A 19,293-nucleotide genomic window follows, 5' to 3' on the forward strand; every position below is an offset into this window, starting at 1 on the left:
TCAGCTTTCTTCTGTTGAAACTGACTCTGCCTTGATTTGGCCTTGCTCTTGCAGACTCTCTCAACATGACCCTTCTTTTTACAATGCTGACATACAGCATCTGGATTGAACCAGCATTTTTCTTTAGATGACCAGCCCTTCTGCAGTGCTTGCAAGTCTGACCCTCTTTTCTTGCAACATCAGTCCTTGGCTTGTCTCTCCAGGCCTTCTTACCTTTGTAGGCAGTGTTTGTTCTTGCCTGAAAGGCACCTTCTTGATGCTCCTCCAGTCTGCTTGCTCTTCTTTGCTCTTGAGCATATAAAGCATTGATCAACTCTGTCAGGGAGATGGTGTACAGGTTCCTTGAGTCCTCGAGAGATGAGATTTTTGCCTCATACCTCTCGGGCAGAGTTGCAATAACCTTCTCCACTATCCTAGCTTCCTTGAGCTGCTCTCCAAGGAGCCTTATGCTGTTAACCACAGCTATAATCCTGTCAGAGTACTGCTTGATAGTTTCTTCTTCCTTCATCTTCAAATTCTCGAAATCTCTCCTTAAGTTCAGCAACTGTTGCTGCCTTGTCCTCTCTGTCCCTTGAAACTCCTCTTGCAACTTGTCCCAGGCTTGTTTTGGTGATTCACAGGCCATAATCCTTGTGAAAATCACATCTGACACTGAGTTCTGAATGCAAGACATGGCTTTGTGCCTCTTGGTCCTCTCATCAGCATGCTGCCTGATTTGAGCCACTGTTGGATTGCCTCTAAGTGGCTCTGGTTCAACATCTGAGTTGACTACCTCCCACAGATCAAAAGCTTGTAGGTAGGTCTTCATTTTAACCACCCATATGTGGTAGCCTTCTCCATTGAAGACTTGAGGTGCAGCTGGTGAAAAGCTTGATGAAGCCATGAATTTGTATAACAGATCCCTTAATAAATAGGCTCTTGATACCAATTGTTGGAGCTAAGTGCAACAAATAGCAAGGTTCAACAAAAAGCTTGCCGAGCAAGAATCGAGACTTGCGGCAGAAACAAAGAAGAAAAATGAAATAAATTTTAAGCAAAGCTAAAATAGAGAGTATATGGATGAAATCTTGATTGAATTCATTCATTTTTTTAAAATGGCATAAAGCCTATTTATACAAGCTTACAACTTGACAACTTAGTTGGAATACAACTAAGTTTCATCATTACATCCACTTAAAATAAATCACCACCTACTACCACTAACAAACTTAGTTGGAATACAACTAAGTTACATTATTACATCCAAATAATAATAATAATAATAATAAAACATGTGATTGCTACATGCTAACCATTGCTTCAATAAATTTTCCATTTCAAGTTCTAACTGTTTGCAGTTGGCTGGTGGGGACTTTGGTTTTCTTTTATCATCTCCATTAACTCGTCCTCGTACTGATAAATCAAGAAATTCAATCTCTCTATGCTGACCAGCATCAAACAAATCCAAAGGAACACCTTGTCTTCCTGAATCTGGAGATAGGGCATGCTTGATTGATCCAGCCCCGATATTTGAGAATACTGGAGAATCAAAAGAGTTTGTTTGATTCAATGGTTGGCAAAAAGCAAACTTCTCAGATGTGAAACAGCTAAAAGGCAAACGGTGAATAAATTCACTGTGCTTAGGTGTATTAAAGCAAGATTTGACATTAAGATTCAGTTCAGGAACAGGAAAGGCACCAATAGGATCTTCAGCCCACAGCTGGGATCCTACAGATGGAAGGTTTGCCTGTGAGGTGCAATGGAAAGAACTGAAACCCAAATCTATATCAACTGCATTGCATCCTTCCTCAAGCAACCATTTCTGAGATAGTTCTATTCCCCCTTGGAGATAATAGCTTGCACGCTTGGTTGCTGTTGACTTGAGCGGAACTGGAGTCCTCATATATTTGCCAGATGGTTGCCCAAGATTATCTCTGTCTTTGCAACGTGTTTCCTTGGCAAAATCATTGTCCAGATCATACTTCATTCTGGTCCTACCAAAAGTACTACATATTCTTCTGCTCTGCCTAGGCATTAGATTTGGAGGTGAACTGTCTATCGTTTCACCCCTCACTGCAATTAAATATTTTAAATGATTGCTTTAGTTTCACAAGGGGAGCTTTTTATTAAAGACTACAAAATGACAATGAATTGTCAAAGCAATTTATGAAATCAAACGTAACCTGCACTAGAAGAGCATGATTCTTCACTGCTAAAGCTTGAGGGAGGGAGAGAGAGAGGAAACATGTAAGTTAAAGTAGTACCTTCCAACCAAATCACCTTGCAACAAAAAGTTGCTATAATTTACCTCAGCAAGCTCAAGCTATCCTTTACATCTTCAGTCCCAAAAAAAGGCCAACCTGGTTGGGGTGGCAAATCTCTTACATCATAATTCGTTTGAATTGGGTTATACCTGCCACTATATCAAAGCAACCGTTCTATTTAGAAAATTAAATAAAAAGAAGGCCAATTTCCCAAGTACCTTTGGAGGGAAATTTCATACCTTTCCCCAATTAAAGTTGTCAAATCATGACCAACTTTTGATGATAAATGCTTTGGAGAAGGATCTGATTGTGGAAAAAGAGAAAGAATTAGAGGTGGATGGAAAACATTCTTAATCACAATTCTAATCATAGATGCATCAAGTAAAGAATAATAACATGAAAGAAATAACGCAACCACACTTTCACATTTAACTCCTCCCTCTTGGAAGTAACTTGAGCCAACAATCATCCCAAGAATCTGGAGATTTCCCCCACAGAAAATTCTCAGTAAGTGAAATAGAGCACTCCAAATTCTTAAAAGACAAAGGGATGACGCCATATCATAATTTGTGTTCAAAGTTAGCATATGCAGCAAAAAACCAATAACAAAGCAATAATTAAAAACTAATTTGTCCTGTTAATATTAAATAAAAAGTGTTGAGTTAAACTATTCCATAAATTCAATGAGAAATAGCACCTAAACTATTCAAATTTGTTGCTTTGACACCCCTGCATAGATGTAATGAATTCATCAAAAAGAAAAGGTATACTCCTATCTCTCAGAACAAGGAAATATTCACTGTTGATTGCTAACCTTTTCCTCAGCATGAAATGCCCTTCAAAAGCATTATCTGGTATCTCACCATTTTCATAATCCAAAAAATCTCCAGAATTACCATCTATTTTGTGTGGCCAGTATTTCCAAGAAATGTCATCTTCCCTTTCATGGGGAAAGCCATCATCTAGGTAGCTAACTTTAGCTGACAAACATATAAGAAAAAAAAGAAAATGACATGTTGCACCAGAGAAGCCTCCACAGTATAATGATGTCTAAATATGAGAAAAGCTTAGTGAAAAAAAGAACTAGTTCAAAATAGTACTTATTGACACAGACAACAAGAATGATAGTCTGCTGCAAGAGATATTCACTATGACTAACATAAAATCTATGTTTGAAACAATAAGTGAAGATAGGCAAAAGAATTTCTGAATATCTTAATCACAAGTTGGTGCAATGTGTAAAATGAACAATAAGAATTGTGATTCATGAACAAAACAACCAACACCGACTAAAGCTGAGACTCACCATCCCATATATCTTCCCTTCCTATGTTGTAGGAAATGTCAGTGTCACCAAAAGAGCACTTGCTATTTCTGTAATGGCTGTCAAGTTGCATGTCGTCAGAAAAAGTGGAGAGGTTTGGCTTCCAATTGCCATGTGAATCAGTTATATCGACTGAGAACTGCGAAGGACTGCTACCAAGTGGAACATCCATGTCCTGCATCATAGCATCCTGCATTTAGCACATGATAATAATAATCCTTCTCTACCAAATTTAAGATAAGAAGGAGAGTCGGTGATCATGTTGATAATGATCACCATGGAGTTCGACCATTAAACCATGATCCCTTGATCTCATTAGCTAGGAGAGTTGGTGATCATGTTGATAGCGATCACCATGGACTTTGTGTACCAGAAAATATGGAGGATTCTCAGAAAGTGTAATGTTTTCACCAGCTCAGAATCCTTTATGAACAATTTGCTGACAGGGTTGACCAACTATCCAAATCCCAAGATAGCTCAAAAGGGGAGAGGCAAGTTGCACATTGCTTTTTTAGCTGTGGGATTTATTGAATTCAAGAATAGAATGGTAGAATATGAGATGGGAGCTGAATTAACATGGCCTGATTTCCACCAAGGGAAGAGGGCTGAGAATCCAAACCTTGACGCACACGTTCCATAAATTCATCAGATTCAACATGGTCCCAGATGTTCTTAGATGAAAATTCCAACATCTTATCCAACCTTTCATCATCGGAAATCTCAACTATGCCATCATTTGTGTTATCATTAGTTTTTCCAGTGGTCACTTCTGAGGCATTGAAATACACACATTCATGCATATAGTTTATGTTTATCCCAACACCAAAATATCATATAGAGACTAAAGTAACATGTCTCAAAATTAACATACATATACAATGACACCTATGTAGATGCCACATATAACCAAGCTAAAATGAACAAAAGTCTACCGAAACTTGAGACGGATGGTGTGAAATTTGATGTGATTCGATCCACTCGACCCCAACTATCGATCTACAAGGATGAACAAGAAACAACATAAGCATACTAATGCTTAGAAAGTTCATACAAAAATTTAACTTGACTTATCTTGATATTAAGCAATATAAATAATTGAAACATATGGCACAAAGCATGTTATAAACCTTGGCATCCTTATACAATTTAAACCACAAATTCCGTGGTTAGTACATCACATAAATATATCATATCAAATGTCATAGGATTTCATTCATACACAAATAATCATATCATTTAATACAAGGTCATCATACAACCTTATAAATAATATCTTTCCGATTCATTACTTTTCTATTTCATTAAATAATTTTTTGCCCAGAGAAGTATAATAAAGTAATTTCAAATACAAAAGACTTAAATTGTTCGTATGAGCTAAAGAGAATCCGCAACACATGCAAGTTCTTAACCATCGATAAGATAACCAACACCGATACCTTAAAAGCTTAAAATCAACAAACAAAGTACCTTAAAAGCTTTCCAACGACACACAAAACTTCGAGGACTAGTCCATAAAAATTAACTTTCCTCAGTTAAACTTCGTTCGTTCAATTGTCAATCATGTAAAGCTAACAAATTTGAAGCTTTAAAACTATGGCTTCCCCCGTCTCTTTTTGTTTCGTACTCAATATTTTAATTTTTATGATTTATGATTCTTTTCATTAATATTTTATCAATATTTTTATAGCTATCCCAAAAATAAAATATAATAATTAATATTTTTATAGCTATCCCAAAAATAAAATATAATTTTCAAGCATCATACTCAAGCACAAGTTTTCCGAAAATGAAATATAACAAATAATATATTTTTTAATTTTTTTGGAAAATAAAAAAAATTTGTAGCATCATGCTCAAGCCAAATTTCCCCAAGAATGAAATATAAAAAATAATAGTTTTTATAGTTATCTCCAAAATAAAATAAAAATTTACAGCACTATACTCAAATTCGAGTGTCCAAAAATAAAATAGAATAAATAATAATTTTTATAATTATTTCAGAAAATAAAAAAATATTTTTGCAACACTATACTCAAGACTAAGTGCCCAAAAATATAATATAATAAATAATAATTTTTATAATTTTCCTGCTTAAGCCAAAATTCCCTGAAAAGGAAATATAGTAAATAATAATTTTTATAGTAATCCTGAAAAGTAAAAAGGAAATTGTAATACCATCCTGTGCTCCAAAAATAAAATATAATAAATAATAATTTCATAGTTATATCAGAAATTTAAAAAAAAAATTGCAACACTCCAAGTGCCTTTAAAATAAAATAAAACAATAAATAAATATTTTTGTTGCAGCCTAGGTACCCGAAAATGAAATATAAATAAAAATATGTTCTCATGTTTAGAATAAAAAAGCAATTAAAAATAAAATATTGTTGGTTATCTATAAATATGAATATTTTAAATTACAATAAAAGTGCAGATAATAATTTAAGTAAAAAATTATTTTAAATAATAAAAATATAAACTCATATATTAACGTGTAACGCAGTGATATCAGAAACTGGTAAAAACTAAATTCATAACTAGCAAATGCAAAAATTAATAGCAAAAGCATGAATTGAATTTTAAGTGGAGTATGCCACTGAGAAATTATAGCTATCTCATACCCACCTCCAGGTTACCATCAATTTATGATGGTCCAAAGGAACATATGCAAGAAAAAGAACAATCAATTTATGATGTGACCATCTTGTATTTCAGACTAAAAACTCAAATTAATTTCTCTTAATTTCAATATAAGCAAAGCGCTAATATAAAATGAAGTAATTTTCCCATCATCAGCTAGGCAGGATTGTAGTATTTGATGAAAACAATTACTTCTAATCTGATCAATTAGCATTAAAGCAGAACGGGTTATTGTCATAGTAGAAATGAATAAAATTCCCTACCCAGACCTTCCAGTTGATTTAAGGGATAAAACAATTACTCTTGTGGCCCGCTTAATCCTCCTGTTAATCCATGCCCAAAATTCTATGCTCAGACAAAGCTCAAGTGAGATCTATGATCTCAGGAGAAAACTTGGAAATTCTTCTTTTCTTGGTGCATGGCCTGACTCTATAGCTGGGAGATGGGGTTAACAAATCTATAACCTCAGGTTCACGAGTGACATCGAAACTAGGGACATGTTCCTTCAAAACTGCAACTTCAGTGGTCAATGGTTTCTCTTTTCTCCATGACTGTTGATCTCCACTGGCTGCTACAAAAGCTGAAAATTGCTTCTGAATCCGACATTCCTTCTCAATAATGCTTACATTGGTTCCTTCAGCTGTCTCTTCATTAGAAAGGCTAGTAAAAACTGAGGAAGATGCTCGTACTGGTGAACAAATGACATCAAATGGCTGCCTGTGATATACACCAAAAGTGCAAGTGTCCCCTAGCTTTTCATATTCCTCATCAGTAGTTGATGGTTTCTCTTTTACCTCTTTTACCGATGGTTGTGGATCTTCATCAGCTTCCACAGCATATTTAAACCGCATGCCCCTCAAAGACTCCTTCCCAGCAATGCTCATATCTGCACATTCAGCAGCATTTACCACAGTGAGGCCAGTAGCAATTGAGGTTGCCTTGCTAGTAGGGGGATCAATGAAAACTAGTGACTCTACATTACCGACTCCAAGATTGGATGACTCCCCTGGTTTTCTTGTCCCATGTTCTTCAATGTGTTCAGATTGTTCATGACAAGCCTCATGAATGATGCTATGCAAATTATCTGCCGAAACAATAACCACTTCATTTGGATATGTTTCTGGAACAGTTTCACATGTATCACTGACTTCGTCATATTCATCCAAGTTATCACAATCATCTTTGTATTCAATCTCATTTGGTTCAGTATAGCAGGGGAGCTCATCCATTGGTGAAACTTTAACTTTCATCTGCTCCGGCAAGCTTGGGCAACTAGCAGAATGATTTGTGTATTTGGTTGAGAAGTAGTTTATCGTGATGTTCAAGCTGATCAAACAACAATATAACACATTGGTTAACCAACTATTGACCTAAACAAAACAGGAGTTATCAGGGATAAAAGGCAAGTATGTACCTCTGCCAGGCAGGGAGGGTGAGCATCGTATATGCAAGTTTTATCTTATTGGTGACACCAGAGAAGGATTTAAAAGTTGCAGCTGCTTGCCTCACGGCCTCTGATTCTCGAGGATGCTGCCAGGCCCACTCAAACTGCAGGCATCAACCCATCAGAAAACATTTATATATTAGTAGCAAACCATGAGTCAGAACAGTTATTGGAAGTATTACATATAATAAAATCAATTAGCTCAGAAAATTTTAAAATTTGGAAGCATTGTTCACCAATCAAGAATGTCTCTTCGAGTGTCAAAACGCTGCCTTTTCTGCATTTAAAAAAAATCCAGCATTCTCTATCTCCTGTTGCCTTATGGCTCAATTTAACATACACATTTATATATAGCACTTCATCAACTAAGCATGGACAACATAAGACAATTAAATTTCACAATAAAGTAGATAACCCCTAAACTAAAGGTTTCCTGCCATAGCCAAATCTCATCTAGAGTGAGAAGATATTCTGCTGCAGTCGCTGGAATAAGTTAACCAAATACCATAACAATAAAAAAAGATGATAGAAATGCATGAAAACTCAAGGTAGAATATAGCTGTTGAGCCCAACCAAATTCCTTGTTACAACAAGCAAGCTAGGATCCTGAGCGCATCTATACAAGAAAATCAACAAGCGCTAAATGATGAGACTGAGATAGACCAATTCATAGTCATATAAATGGCATTTTAAGCATAACCTGCCAGTTTTCTACTAAGCCCAAAAGGTGATGCAACAGATTCGAATACAACCATGTTATAGACTATATATAAAATATAAAATATATATTATATATACGACCTGAAGAGCAGATACATTGGTTGGAAAACCATATATGCACACAACCATTTCCCACGGGCGTCGGCTCTTTGTCCTCCAAGCACCACTCCCTATTTCCCCATTGTGCTGTCTTATTCGACGCAGTGGGTTCACAGTAAATCTGCAATTAGGCAACACTGCCGTTATATAAATAGTTCAAACTGCAAACTGTTTGGTCAGCTTGAATTTTTTACTAGAGAACCTCATATCAAAGGAAAACAACTGCAAGCTGATATTATTTAAATGACTTATTAAACCACATAGATAGTAGCATCAATTTCTTCATGGTAAGTGGTAACGAATCAAACATGAACCATAAAAGAAACAACACGGAAAATTTGAAGGGAAAAAAGCGAAATTTGAATTTAAAGACCATAACCAAGTAAACATCGAGTTAAAATTGAATTTACTCAGATAAACCTCAAAATGTGTAAATACGAATCTAATAAAAGCCTTCGAACATGTCATGTACCATTCAAAACACTCGAGTGAGAAGTGCAGAATCATAAAGCTGAACCTTAGAGGTAAAATTGGAAAAGATATCTTGCCAAAAAAGAAAAGATCAATCTTTGACAGCAAAAAAAAAAGAAGCATTAGCATCCATAATGTTGAGATAAGAAAGAAACACGGTGAGGATGAGGCAAAATACTAATATAGGAAGAGAACAGTAGAATCAGACCCGATATAGGTGTGGCCTTTATGACGAGGGCTGAGAGAGGTTAGCAGATAGCAAGCGAAGAACCCTTTTCCCGGCTTGCCCTTATTTTCATTTCCCGATTCTCTTATTTGTTTCTGATTTTCTCCTTCAAGATCCCGGCATTTGAAGTCTTCTGTTCGTGACTTCCTCTGCTTGAAATAGGCATTGAGGGATTTGGAGTCTCCTTTCTCGCTCCTCTTTCTCGCTTCATTGCCATCTGGGGCAATTTTCCCCCTTCTCATCTCTCTCCAATTCACTCACAGCACAGCAAATGGACTTGAATTTGGATGTAGTGGAAGTTAATTCGTCAAATTTAAGACAATTAATTTGAGAAAACCGATTAAACAAGAGTAGGGTGACATTGCATTTAACCCCTTTAATTAATCTTTGAGATAGCTGACGGGAACACCAAAACACAGGTTATAAATAGTCGTAGATATTATATAAAAAACTTATATATTTAAAATTAAATAAATTAATATAAAATAGAATTAAATTAGTAGTTGAAAAATAATTAAATTTAAACTAAAATAAATATAAACAAAGGCCGGATAAACGCCCTTACGTTGGTATCTTAGATCTTTTTCGTTGTAAATATTCTTTTAAGTCTTTATCGCTAATTATGAGCAAAATTATGTAAATATGCTGGAAAAAAAATCAATTGAGAATTTTGGCTTTTTTTTTTATTGAAATTTATCAATCTATACTGGTTTAGGAGAGAGAAAAAGAATGCATTCTACAGGACACGTTTTCACTCAGTTGGCGGAGCATTTTCTTTTCTAAAAATTATTTTTTTTCTCGGTTTGAAATTAGAAATTTGTAAATTTATCTTTTCCCACGTTTGAGATAAATATTGTAATAGTTTTAATGTATATTTGAATTTACAATGGTGCCGTGGTGTGGAACTAGATGACCTACGAATTTCATCTAGCATGTAAGCATTAAGCATGGAACCATCAACCGAGAAGCTGGATCGCATTGCAACACAATGTCTCAGGTTATACAAAGCCAACAGGTCTAGACAACTCGAGAGCATCGAGGAGAACAGCTAATTAAAAGACTAATTCATACAGCAAAAACACTAGCTTATTCATTAATTTCTTCGTTAAAGTGTAAACACTCGTACAGTAAAAACTCAATTTCTTTCCAATCCAAAACTCCAATTTCACTGTAAAAGTCACACAAACACTTACACAAACCCTATACAAAATTAATTTACTAAATTTTCATTTAAATCCTTCAAGAATTACAACGTTCGTAGTATGGTCCAACATATTCAAAATCCTTAACTTAAAAACTTATGTGATATTTATCTTTTAAATAAGTATATATTGTGAATGTAAAACAAAGCAAACAACTTCAAAAAATTATAAATAGACATAATCATTGATCCCCTAAATGTGTGCCACAATCGGGTTGTAATATCCTGTTTTTCAGTGGTGTCAAAAATAGTAGTTTCAAGACCATGTTTTTGACCAATGAGTTACTATTTTATTATTTATTTGTTATTCACAGAGTTATTCTAGTGTTGAATTAAAATTTGGTTAGGTAATTTTTTCCATTTAGATAGTTAATTAAGAAAAAGAACTGAATCGTCAAAGTTGCAAAAGTTAATTGTTATTAGTTAATATTGCTAAATGATTATGAATCAATAGATTGAAGGCCTTAAAAGGTAATTAGGCCATTAGGAGTTATAATGGACGGTTAAGTACATTACTTGGTAAATTATGAAGTACTCACATGCATCACTGATTATGCACTTATCAGCCATCAAGTTGAATTTTTATCAGTACTGCCTTCTAGCTGTGCTTTAGAAGAATCTTCCTTTTCCTCCATGACCTGCTGGATACCTTCTTGATATCCTTCTATGAAACTCCCAAGAGCATCTCTATATGCAGAAGCCTTTGTCATGTATAACCTCTGTAAAGCAGGCCTCAAAGTCTCCATCCCTCCTCTTGCAGCAATCGCTATTAAATAATTTCCATAGAAAACATCAAAACAATGCAAAATTCAACAAGATAAACTATAATACCAGGAAAATAAGAGAGAAAAAAGGGTGAGACGAGAGAAATTTGGCCTAAAAAATTTTAGTTGAAAAAGAGAAGCTGTCCCAACAAGGTAAATGATGACAGAATAAGTAGGAAATTATCATGAGTTAAAAATTTTCTTTCTAAAATCAATTAAAGAAATATATAATAAGATGTTCAGAAAATAGAATGTTGGCAGATGGCACGTCATGCTATCATTCTTCAGGGTGATACCAAAAAGAAGAAAAAAAAGGTACCTAGATAGCATAAGTTAACGGTATGATCGTCACTGTAATGGCTCTAGACTTAATATCTTCCTTAACAACTAAGACTGCTAGGAGATAAACAGTAATTTAATATCTTCCTTAACAACTGAACCTTGGCCTGGTGAAGAAGGATTCACCAAAAATATGCCAATGGAAGCGTAAAATATAAGACTTGAACACAGGTGCCAACAACATAAAAAAACAAAATGCAGTCACGAATGACTCTGAGCAGCAAGGGGAAAAAGAAATCAAAGAATAAATTCCATGCTACCTCCAGACAAGTTCTACTAAAAAAGGAAATTGAAATGAAAACCTAACTGAACTCAAGCATTACGGGACTTTGTTCCTTGACCTCCATAAGATGTCTCAAGCACGAATCTAACGGTTTATTGCACATATAATATGCCGCAAATTTTGCAAGTCATGCTATATACTTCTTGATTCATTATAGACAACTTATACATCAGAACATTTCAAGATAAGAAACCACAAAGTAAAGTTCCTCACCAATATCCTCCAAGGTCAAAGGTTCTGTCTCTGAACTCCTACTCTTATCTCCATTTTACCTTCAGTCCCATCATCCTTCTTATAATCATTTGGTCTAAGACCAGGACCAATATCCCTTACCCAACTTGCAGCATAAAGCCTAGAGGCCTCCTTCAAGACCTAAAGGAGGACGACAGGTTTTACTACTTACATACTAAAAATAAATGCCTCTTATTCCCTAATGCATAGGCAAATAATAGGTTCTTGAGCATTATTTGACATTCAAGTGGTTAAGTTAGCCATCAAGTAAGCAGAACAGTACATAAAAGTCATTTGATCATTTCAATATCCCAATGATCTAATTTCCACCCTGATCACCAGCTAGCATCTGTGAAATTTCAAATTTCCATTATGCTTCTTTAAAATTTGTTAAATGGAACAAAAGCAAATATATATATATATATAAAGGAAGTGGCAAAATCATCATATTTGAGAAGAAATTGCTAATAGTTAAAACGTAAAGTACTTCCAAACATACGTTCTTGATTTAAAGTAAAAAACCATGCATTTATTTTCTTCCAAAAAAAGGCTTCAGAATTCTAAAATGTTTTGCTTACAGCAATAGCAACGACACAAAAAAAAAGAAAAAAAGAAGAGAGAGGTCAATTTACAAACCAAGCTCACTATTTACTATGATGGAGAAATGAAAGAGCCATGCTCTTTAAACTGGCAGTAATACCTAAACTACAATCCAGTACTAATATAGCTTCTCCATCACATAAATCATCAAAAAAATACAATTATATAAAGGAAGGGGGAAACCCAGAATCTAACAGCATTCATCATTAAAGCCCAGAAATCAATAAGCAAACAAAACTCTTACTGCGGAAGAGAAATTGGAAAAGTGAAGTACCAAGAAGTGCTCGTGCCAAGTCAATTTGCGGCGCTTTTTGATGTGGGGAGGATCAGGCAATGAAGAAGGGAAAGCTATTTCTTTGAGATCGTATTGGACGTAATCATACAGCTTCCTGCACACAACTCTTACCTTCATTTTAGGTTGTTGTAAGAGATACCCAATTTGATTAAACTAATGAATTATCTCTGTTGTTCCCCGGTTTAAATATTTAGGGGAAGCAGGCTATTAACAGGGTTTGGCTGTACTGAGGCCCGACGGCTTTTGATTTAATTATAATGATAATATTTGATGTTTATACATTATTTTAGAAAGAAAGAAAGAAACCACAACAAAGCCCACAACTTGTATAGGTGCTCTCCTCTGCTGATGAAAGTTTGAGAAGTGTGGGCCATTAAACCAAGTTGCCAACTTCACAAATAAGTAAAGCCTCATAGAATAGCAAGATATTGCCATCAAATAAGCCTCTTGGTTGATAGAAAACATTATTCACATTCATGAGGACCGGTTTTCATTATCCGGTTCTGCATCATCTTCTAGATCATCCTCGTCTTCAATGTAAATGTCTTCGCTGTAATCATCTAATGAACCAACAGGAAAAACAATATCACCTTAAGAAATTTAATGAATCTAGTTCAATCAACGTGTACAAGGCAAAGTTATAGCATTACGTATGATATGCACAAAGCTCAAAATAAAAGAATCTTATCTCCTTGAGTATTTTAGATTAGCAAGATGCAGAATCAACATCGAGTCGAGTGGCATTGAAGTATCTCGTGGAGCACTCATTTTGTTGAAAGGTAAAAGGACCGACAGTCTTTATATTCTGGAAGGTTTTACAGTGATTGGTGAAATCAGACGTTTCTCGTCTGTTACGGAGTCGAAGTCAACTCGTTTGGAGCGGAGGCAACTTGGTCATAGGAGGGAAAAATGTATGACCGTTTCGTTGAAGAGAGGTTCTCTTTTGGATGCATGTTTTGAAAAACTAGGGTACTGTGTTCGTGAAAATCAAACTCGAGTTAGTTTTGATTTGGCAGTGTATAAGTCAAAGGCTATTTGTTAAGCACAAATTCGACTCAGTTAATTCCCTGCATAGTTCAGGATAGGCTCGTGGCGACCTTTGGCAAAAATAGCTTTGTGGAAATATGAGTCAAAATGGAAATTTGTTAAGCATGAATCCTACTTCATTAGTCTAAATTATTTTATTATTATTTGACCTATCAACATTAAAAAATACACCCATTAGAGATTAGAACTCAAGATTAGTTTTTATCTTCATCTTTTATACTATTCGCTCTTTACCATTATAGTAAAATTATCTTTACCCGTAATTTTAATTTTTTATTCTCTTTGGAGAGATTTTTCACGTTAAATTTATGTGTTCAATTTCTCAATTTCTTCCGCTATTTTTACTTGTTCGTTACTTAATCGGGTCGATCCCTAACACGAATAAATTTAAATCGTACAAAAACATAGACTTGGAACATATTTTGATCTTCAAATTGTTACTTTATAATTTGGTCCAAAAAATTAATTGACCCAACGCGTAGCATAGTGGAACCATACCAGTAATTGAACACTCAAAGTTTTAACTCAAATGATGCACATCAGCCAAGTTAAAATTTAATCCTCAACTTGGCAGATAGTATCTGATGTTATTACTTACTGGTATTTCATATTTAACACTGAATCGGAAAATGTACTACATAATTACATAAAGGGAATCTGAAAATGCAATAGCCAAGAAACAGTCTTATCAGTTAGATATACCGGAACAAGAGACTGCATTGTCGTATGCAACATAAAAAATTTAACATCCAACTCTACAAGCTAAAGACAACTGCAATTAACCCCCTACAAGTAATAAAGATGCTAAGTTGCATGAACAAGATAATAGCATTAACGCCAGAAGTACCTCGATTGTACTGCTGTACCTATGTATGTGGTAAATCTATTGCCAGTTGAACGAACACAAGCAAGGAGTTTCACTGCATTGCAGGGTGAAGAGTACGGGGCCGAACAGGTTCTTTGATGGGCTTACCCTGCATGTGAAACGGCCAACATAATCACAATTTTTAGGGAAAGTTATGAATCTTATAACCAAAAAAACATGTAAAACATCAGCTCAAACAAAGAAGCCTCACAAACCAACCTTATGGGCAGTGATCCCAAAATTGCACCACTGCAGTTGAGAGCTGCAATAGCACTTTCAGCCTGCAGGAGAGGCAAAACAAAGCAAAAAGATCATTCTCAACATTACAAGTAAAGCCAACACTCTGAGACAGTTCAGTAAACAAGTTGCAGCACGTAATTCAACGACAACCACTAGGAAAAATTATGAATATTTCTGCATCAGAATAGACACGTTGCATTTCCATTTCGTAGAAATATTTGTGCAAATGATTCCAGCTACAACAAGTTCGGGGCTAATGACGCCAAACCTTTGGTTAATAATGGGATGGTTAAGAGGGTAATATCATAGCAAAGAGCTTAGAGCCCAGTTCAACTATGCTACTTTAAACATGCAGCGAACAAGAAACAACAGTCAGGAATTGCCAAATGGATTAAATTAAATACAAGAAGAAAAAAACTATCACGGACTTTTCTTCACAGTTACTCAACTACACAAGTTCTTGACTGTTAGAACAGCATGAAATAATCAAAAGACAAAGAAGGAAAGTGAATTAACTCATGTTTGATCAGCAACAGATAAAACGATTCATCTTGTAAAGTAGTTCAGTGCCTCAGGTAAAGAAAAAACATACCAACAAATGAGTACGAAGAAATAAATGGTTGCACAATTAATGATAAACAAGACAAGTTTATGGCAGATATTTCCAGCATTAAAGACAAAAGGTTGAATGGAGTGGTGATCTAAATCACAAAACAAAAAGAGTACCATGTCCAGAGTGCATCCTCAGACGAGGTTTATCCACAAATAACCTCCAACAACACTTCATATAGTCATTGAGATCAAGTGAGCTCCAGGTATGCATGCCCATCCCCTGGTCCCAAGTAGAACTCAGGATAGTTGATGAAAGCTGGACAAATCTAGACCTACTAAACGCAGAAAACATTTTTCTGCAAAACAATAAATCCTCATTTCCCTTAGTCAACAGCAGACAAGAGAAGAATTTACTGACTTGGTTCACTGTCCTTCAACTACACTAATGAGCATAGGCTCCTCATTTTACACTCGTACAATCAACAATTCACAGACCAGCGGGCAAGAACGCAACTGGTCTGAATGGTCTTGCATCAAAAGCTGTAAAGACCCTACAAATGAACACATCCTTCCCCGGTCTTAGAGACTCTGAAAGTGGGAGAAGGCAATAGGAAGATCTGAACACCTCTTACAGAGATGATTCCTTTAATACTTCAATTCTCCTAAATCAACTTCCATGGTCATTGACAACTTATTCCCTATATGGTTCACATCCCCAAAACCAATTCAAGTAACACAATCAGGAGCATATATAAAGGAGACAGAAAGCGAAAACCAAACAGGAAAACAAGTGAATCTTTCCAAAGAGGTACCAATGTCAACTCACTTAATCCTCTATATGCTTCAGCTCAATAACCCCATGCAAGAAAAGTTTAAGCTTGAAAAACCAGAGAAAGCATAATGGTAACTTACTAATTAAAGAAGCAAGTGGCTAGACAAGTTGCAAGGAATAGGCCACTGATTTATCATCTCAGAATTAGTAGTTTTTAACGTATATGCCGCAACATAATACAGAATGTTCTCAATTGATAAAGAACATGACAGATAATTTAACCAAAAAAACAGATGTTGCAACAGTTTCAGTAAAAAAAGATAGCAAGAATTAACTACCATTTTGAACTCAACAAAGGCAATACAGTTGAGTGATGATAGTCTCCCAATAGCCTCAAGCGTTTAACCTACCATAAAGCAAATGTGTTCAGTATGAAACCATCAAATGTGACAAAGACAAGCAACATTAGTAAGGCAGTCACATGAGAAACTACAGACCTCTCCACAAACTATTCAAAGAAAGCTTGATGTCAGCTGAGTAATCTGTATAAATGAAGAAACAAACAGGAATATTGTTCTGCTTGCTAATCACAGTATCACACTAGCATTCAAGAAAACAAAATATGGACAAGAAAAAACTACCTTCTTGTCTATGTTTACAGTAAATGTCCTTGGCACATTTCTCGCTCATCCTCAGACTGAAAACACAGAAAAGTTGAACCAAGTATTAAAAGGATAACAAATATCAGCTTAACTATGATTAGCTTCTATAACTTACAAACAAGTCTGTAAAAGTTCATTCATTATATATAGGCTTTACCCTCGTAGAAAAGTTGGGTTAACTGGTGCAATTGCAGTCCTTGAAGGCAGCACTCTTACAGGATAATAACCAAGCATGGTTCCAGACAAATTCAAAGCAGCTCTCGCATCCTCTACAAGAACATCGAATGGTCAATGCTGTAAATGAGGGTAGATATCAATGCTTACAAAACGCATAAGACTTCCATAATACCTTCTTTATAAAACTCGACAAAAAGCAAAGCGGAGAACAGAATTAGTATCACCGCATATACGACAATCAACAACCTTTTGTACCAGAATAACAGAAGTTATTTTAGAGGGTAATCCACCAGTACTAAGTCGGATAAACAGAAATTTTTGTATTAAACATGAGAAAAGAAACAAGTACCGGTCCACAACTCAGAAAGAGACCCGCAAGAAGCTCTCGTAACCTATTCGATAACCATACAGTCAGTAAGATATTACCATATCAGTACACAGACAAAGTAAAACCGAGACAAAAAACATAAGTGTGAAAATATGTCACCTGCAGATCGATATCAGATACATAAACGGTCTTCCTAATAGCATCCTCTCGCTGTGCAATGCTCGTTCTATTGTTCAACCTTCTCTTCCCTTGGCTATAGTTATTCCTTTCTGAGTAAGAATAAAAAGAGAAAATCAACCAAAACAAACAAAAAAATATTTTCTACATAAAAACTGCCCCCAAGGAAATAGAAAGAGCAAACCCTTCTATTAGTAGTCCATCAGCGTTGCCAGAATTAGCCTGCACTACAAAATTTCAGTATATCCAAACCCATTTTCCGGAAGCGATTATCTCGATTTTGGTTTTGATCATGCTTTTCATGATGATGATGATTGGCAAGGGAAGCGGTACAAATTCCTCAGCCATGGGTTTAGCTTAGATAAAATCTCAACCAAATCTCTCATCTCGTTCTTGAAAATCTCGTCATTACTCCCATTTCTACATTGCTAAACCCATTAAGCCCTCCATTCTTTGTCACCGTCTGCTGCTGGTTCTTTTCATTAAACCCATTCTGCATCGGTATGTTGCTATCGCCATTGCTCTTAGTGATTGCTACAGGATTTCTTGTTCAAACATGTCTTCTTTAGTAGTCTTAGCACCATTCATGGAATCAGTCTTGGTCTTTGATTTATCTGGATCGTTACCAAATTGGAGTCAGACGATACCACAGTATTTTCCAAATTTTGACCCGATGACCCCGATTTCGCCCCCGCACTCTCAGCAACCGCCATGATCAAATCGAAACTCCCTCTAAAAAGAACTGTTTTTTTTTTCAGATTCCTCTGTAAACAAACAACAAAAAACTATCTAATGATACGAAAACCAATACCCAGAAAAAAAGGAGAGAAAAGATTATATATATAGTTATTGTTGTTGTTTGTTGTTGTTAGGAGAGCAACATACCTCCCTTATCTAAATGTTTCCATGATGAAAAGCCAAACCCACCTCTAGGATCGTCGTCACTTTATGAATAAGAACTGAAAAAGAAAAAAGGAACAGAGTCTGCAAATTGATGGAGGAAGGGGTAAACAGAGGAAAATAAGTATTAATATTTGTTTGTAGCTTTATATTAAAAGTATTTATAATAAAATATACATTGTTACATGAGGGATGATCATGTAGATAGATATAGGGAAGTCTGGGAGAGAGAGAGGTTATGAAAGAGAGGAAAATAGTTTGGTTGTTTTGCCTTCTTTGGATCGTCTGTTTTTGTGCAGGCTGACTCTGCCCTATTGGACTTCTTCGCAGTTTCACAACCTCCCAATTTTATATTTTTCTTTAATGTGACGCTAGTTTGATTTTGATTTTTTTCCTTTTTCCAAATGAAGGAATTTTTCTTGTGAATTTTATTAAATTAATTTTCTTAATAATATTATTTTCAAGATAAAATCTAAATTGTTTTAAGGAGTTTGGTTGATCATAAAGTTGATCAATTTACCCTTTCAAAATGATTTTTATGAATGAAAAGAATAGAAAAGAGATGAGAAGTGCTAAATAGGGAATTTGAGGCGAATTTGAGGAGCAAGTAGAGGTTTGCCCCTCAAAAATATTTTTTTTTTTTTTTTTTTAATAAAATTGTAATTAATATATATATTTATTTTTGACCTCAAT

The 19,293-nt window shown here is 35.2% G+C and overlaps 2 protein-coding genes and 2 pseudogenes across 5 annotated transcripts; all 4 read right to left on the reverse strand.

The window, feature by feature from the left end:
• Positions 1–1,198: 1,198 nt before the first annotated feature.
• LOC107938069 (uncharacterized) lies at positions 1,199–4,610 on the reverse strand. 3 transcript variants are annotated; one of them, XM_041110524.1, is made up of 7 exons: positions 4,500–4,610; positions 3,550–3,742; positions 3,058–3,223; positions 2,941–2,972; positions 2,483–2,546; positions 2,163–2,398; positions 1,241–2,052 (listed from the first exon to the last, which is right to left on the reverse strand). In XM_041110524.1, the coding sequence occupies exons 1-6, from the start codon at positions 4,593–4,595 to the stop codon at positions 2,284–2,286; spliced, it is 666 nt and encodes a 221-aa protein (XP_040966458.1). In that variant the 5' UTR covers positions 4,596–4,610; the 3' UTR covers positions 1,241–2,052; positions 2,163–2,283. The 3 variants fall into 3 exon arrangements, with proteins under 3 accessions (XP_040966457.1, XP_040966459.1, XP_040966458.1); XM_041110523.1 differs by lacking the exons at positions 2,483–2,546; positions 2,941–2,972; positions 3,058–3,223; positions 3,550–3,742; positions 4,500–4,610 and having other exon boundaries at positions 1,199–1,518; positions 1,678–2,052; positions 2,163–2,279; XM_041110525.1 differs by lacking the exons at positions 2,483–2,546; positions 2,941–2,972; positions 3,058–3,223; positions 3,550–3,742; positions 4,500–4,610 and having other exon boundaries at positions 1,199–2,052; positions 2,163–2,282.
• Positions 4,611–6,291: 1,681 nt separating this feature from the next.
• LOC107938081 (structure-specific endonuclease subunit slx1) lies at positions 6,292–9,590 on the reverse strand. Of its 2 annotated transcripts, XM_041110526.1 has the most exons (5): positions 9,150–9,590; positions 8,453–8,591; positions 7,622–7,755; positions 7,190–7,533; positions 6,292–7,093 (listed from the first exon to the last, which is right to left on the reverse strand). In XM_041110526.1, exons 1-5 carry the CDS (start codon positions 9,407–9,409, stop codon positions 6,570–6,572), a joined length of 1,401 nt encoding a protein of 466 aa, XP_040966460.1. In that variant the 5' UTR covers positions 9,410–9,590; the 3' UTR covers positions 6,292–6,569. The 2 variants fall into 2 exon arrangements, with proteins under 2 accessions (XP_040966460.1, XP_016726618.1); XM_016871129.2 differs by having other exon boundaries at positions 6,292–7,533.
• A 1,178-nt stretch (positions 9,591–10,768) lies between these two features.
• LOC107938082 (uncharacterized) lies at positions 10,769–13,407 on the reverse strand (annotated as a pseudogene).
• Positions 13,408–14,445: 1,038 nt separating this feature from the next.
• Positions 14,446–18,460, reverse strand: LOC121227126 (polyadenylate-binding protein-interacting protein 10-like; annotated as a pseudogene).
• Positions 18,461–19,293: the final 833 nt, after the last annotated feature.

Source organism: Gossypium hirsutum, unplaced genomic scaffold (assembly GCF_007990345.1).
Source record: "Gossypium hirsutum isolate 1008001.06 unplaced genomic scaffold, Gossypium_hirsutum_v2.1 scaffold_738, whole genome shotgun sequence".
Classification (NCBI taxonomy): domain Eukaryota; kingdom Viridiplantae; phylum Streptophyta; class Magnoliopsida; order Malvales; family Malvaceae; genus Gossypium; species Gossypium hirsutum.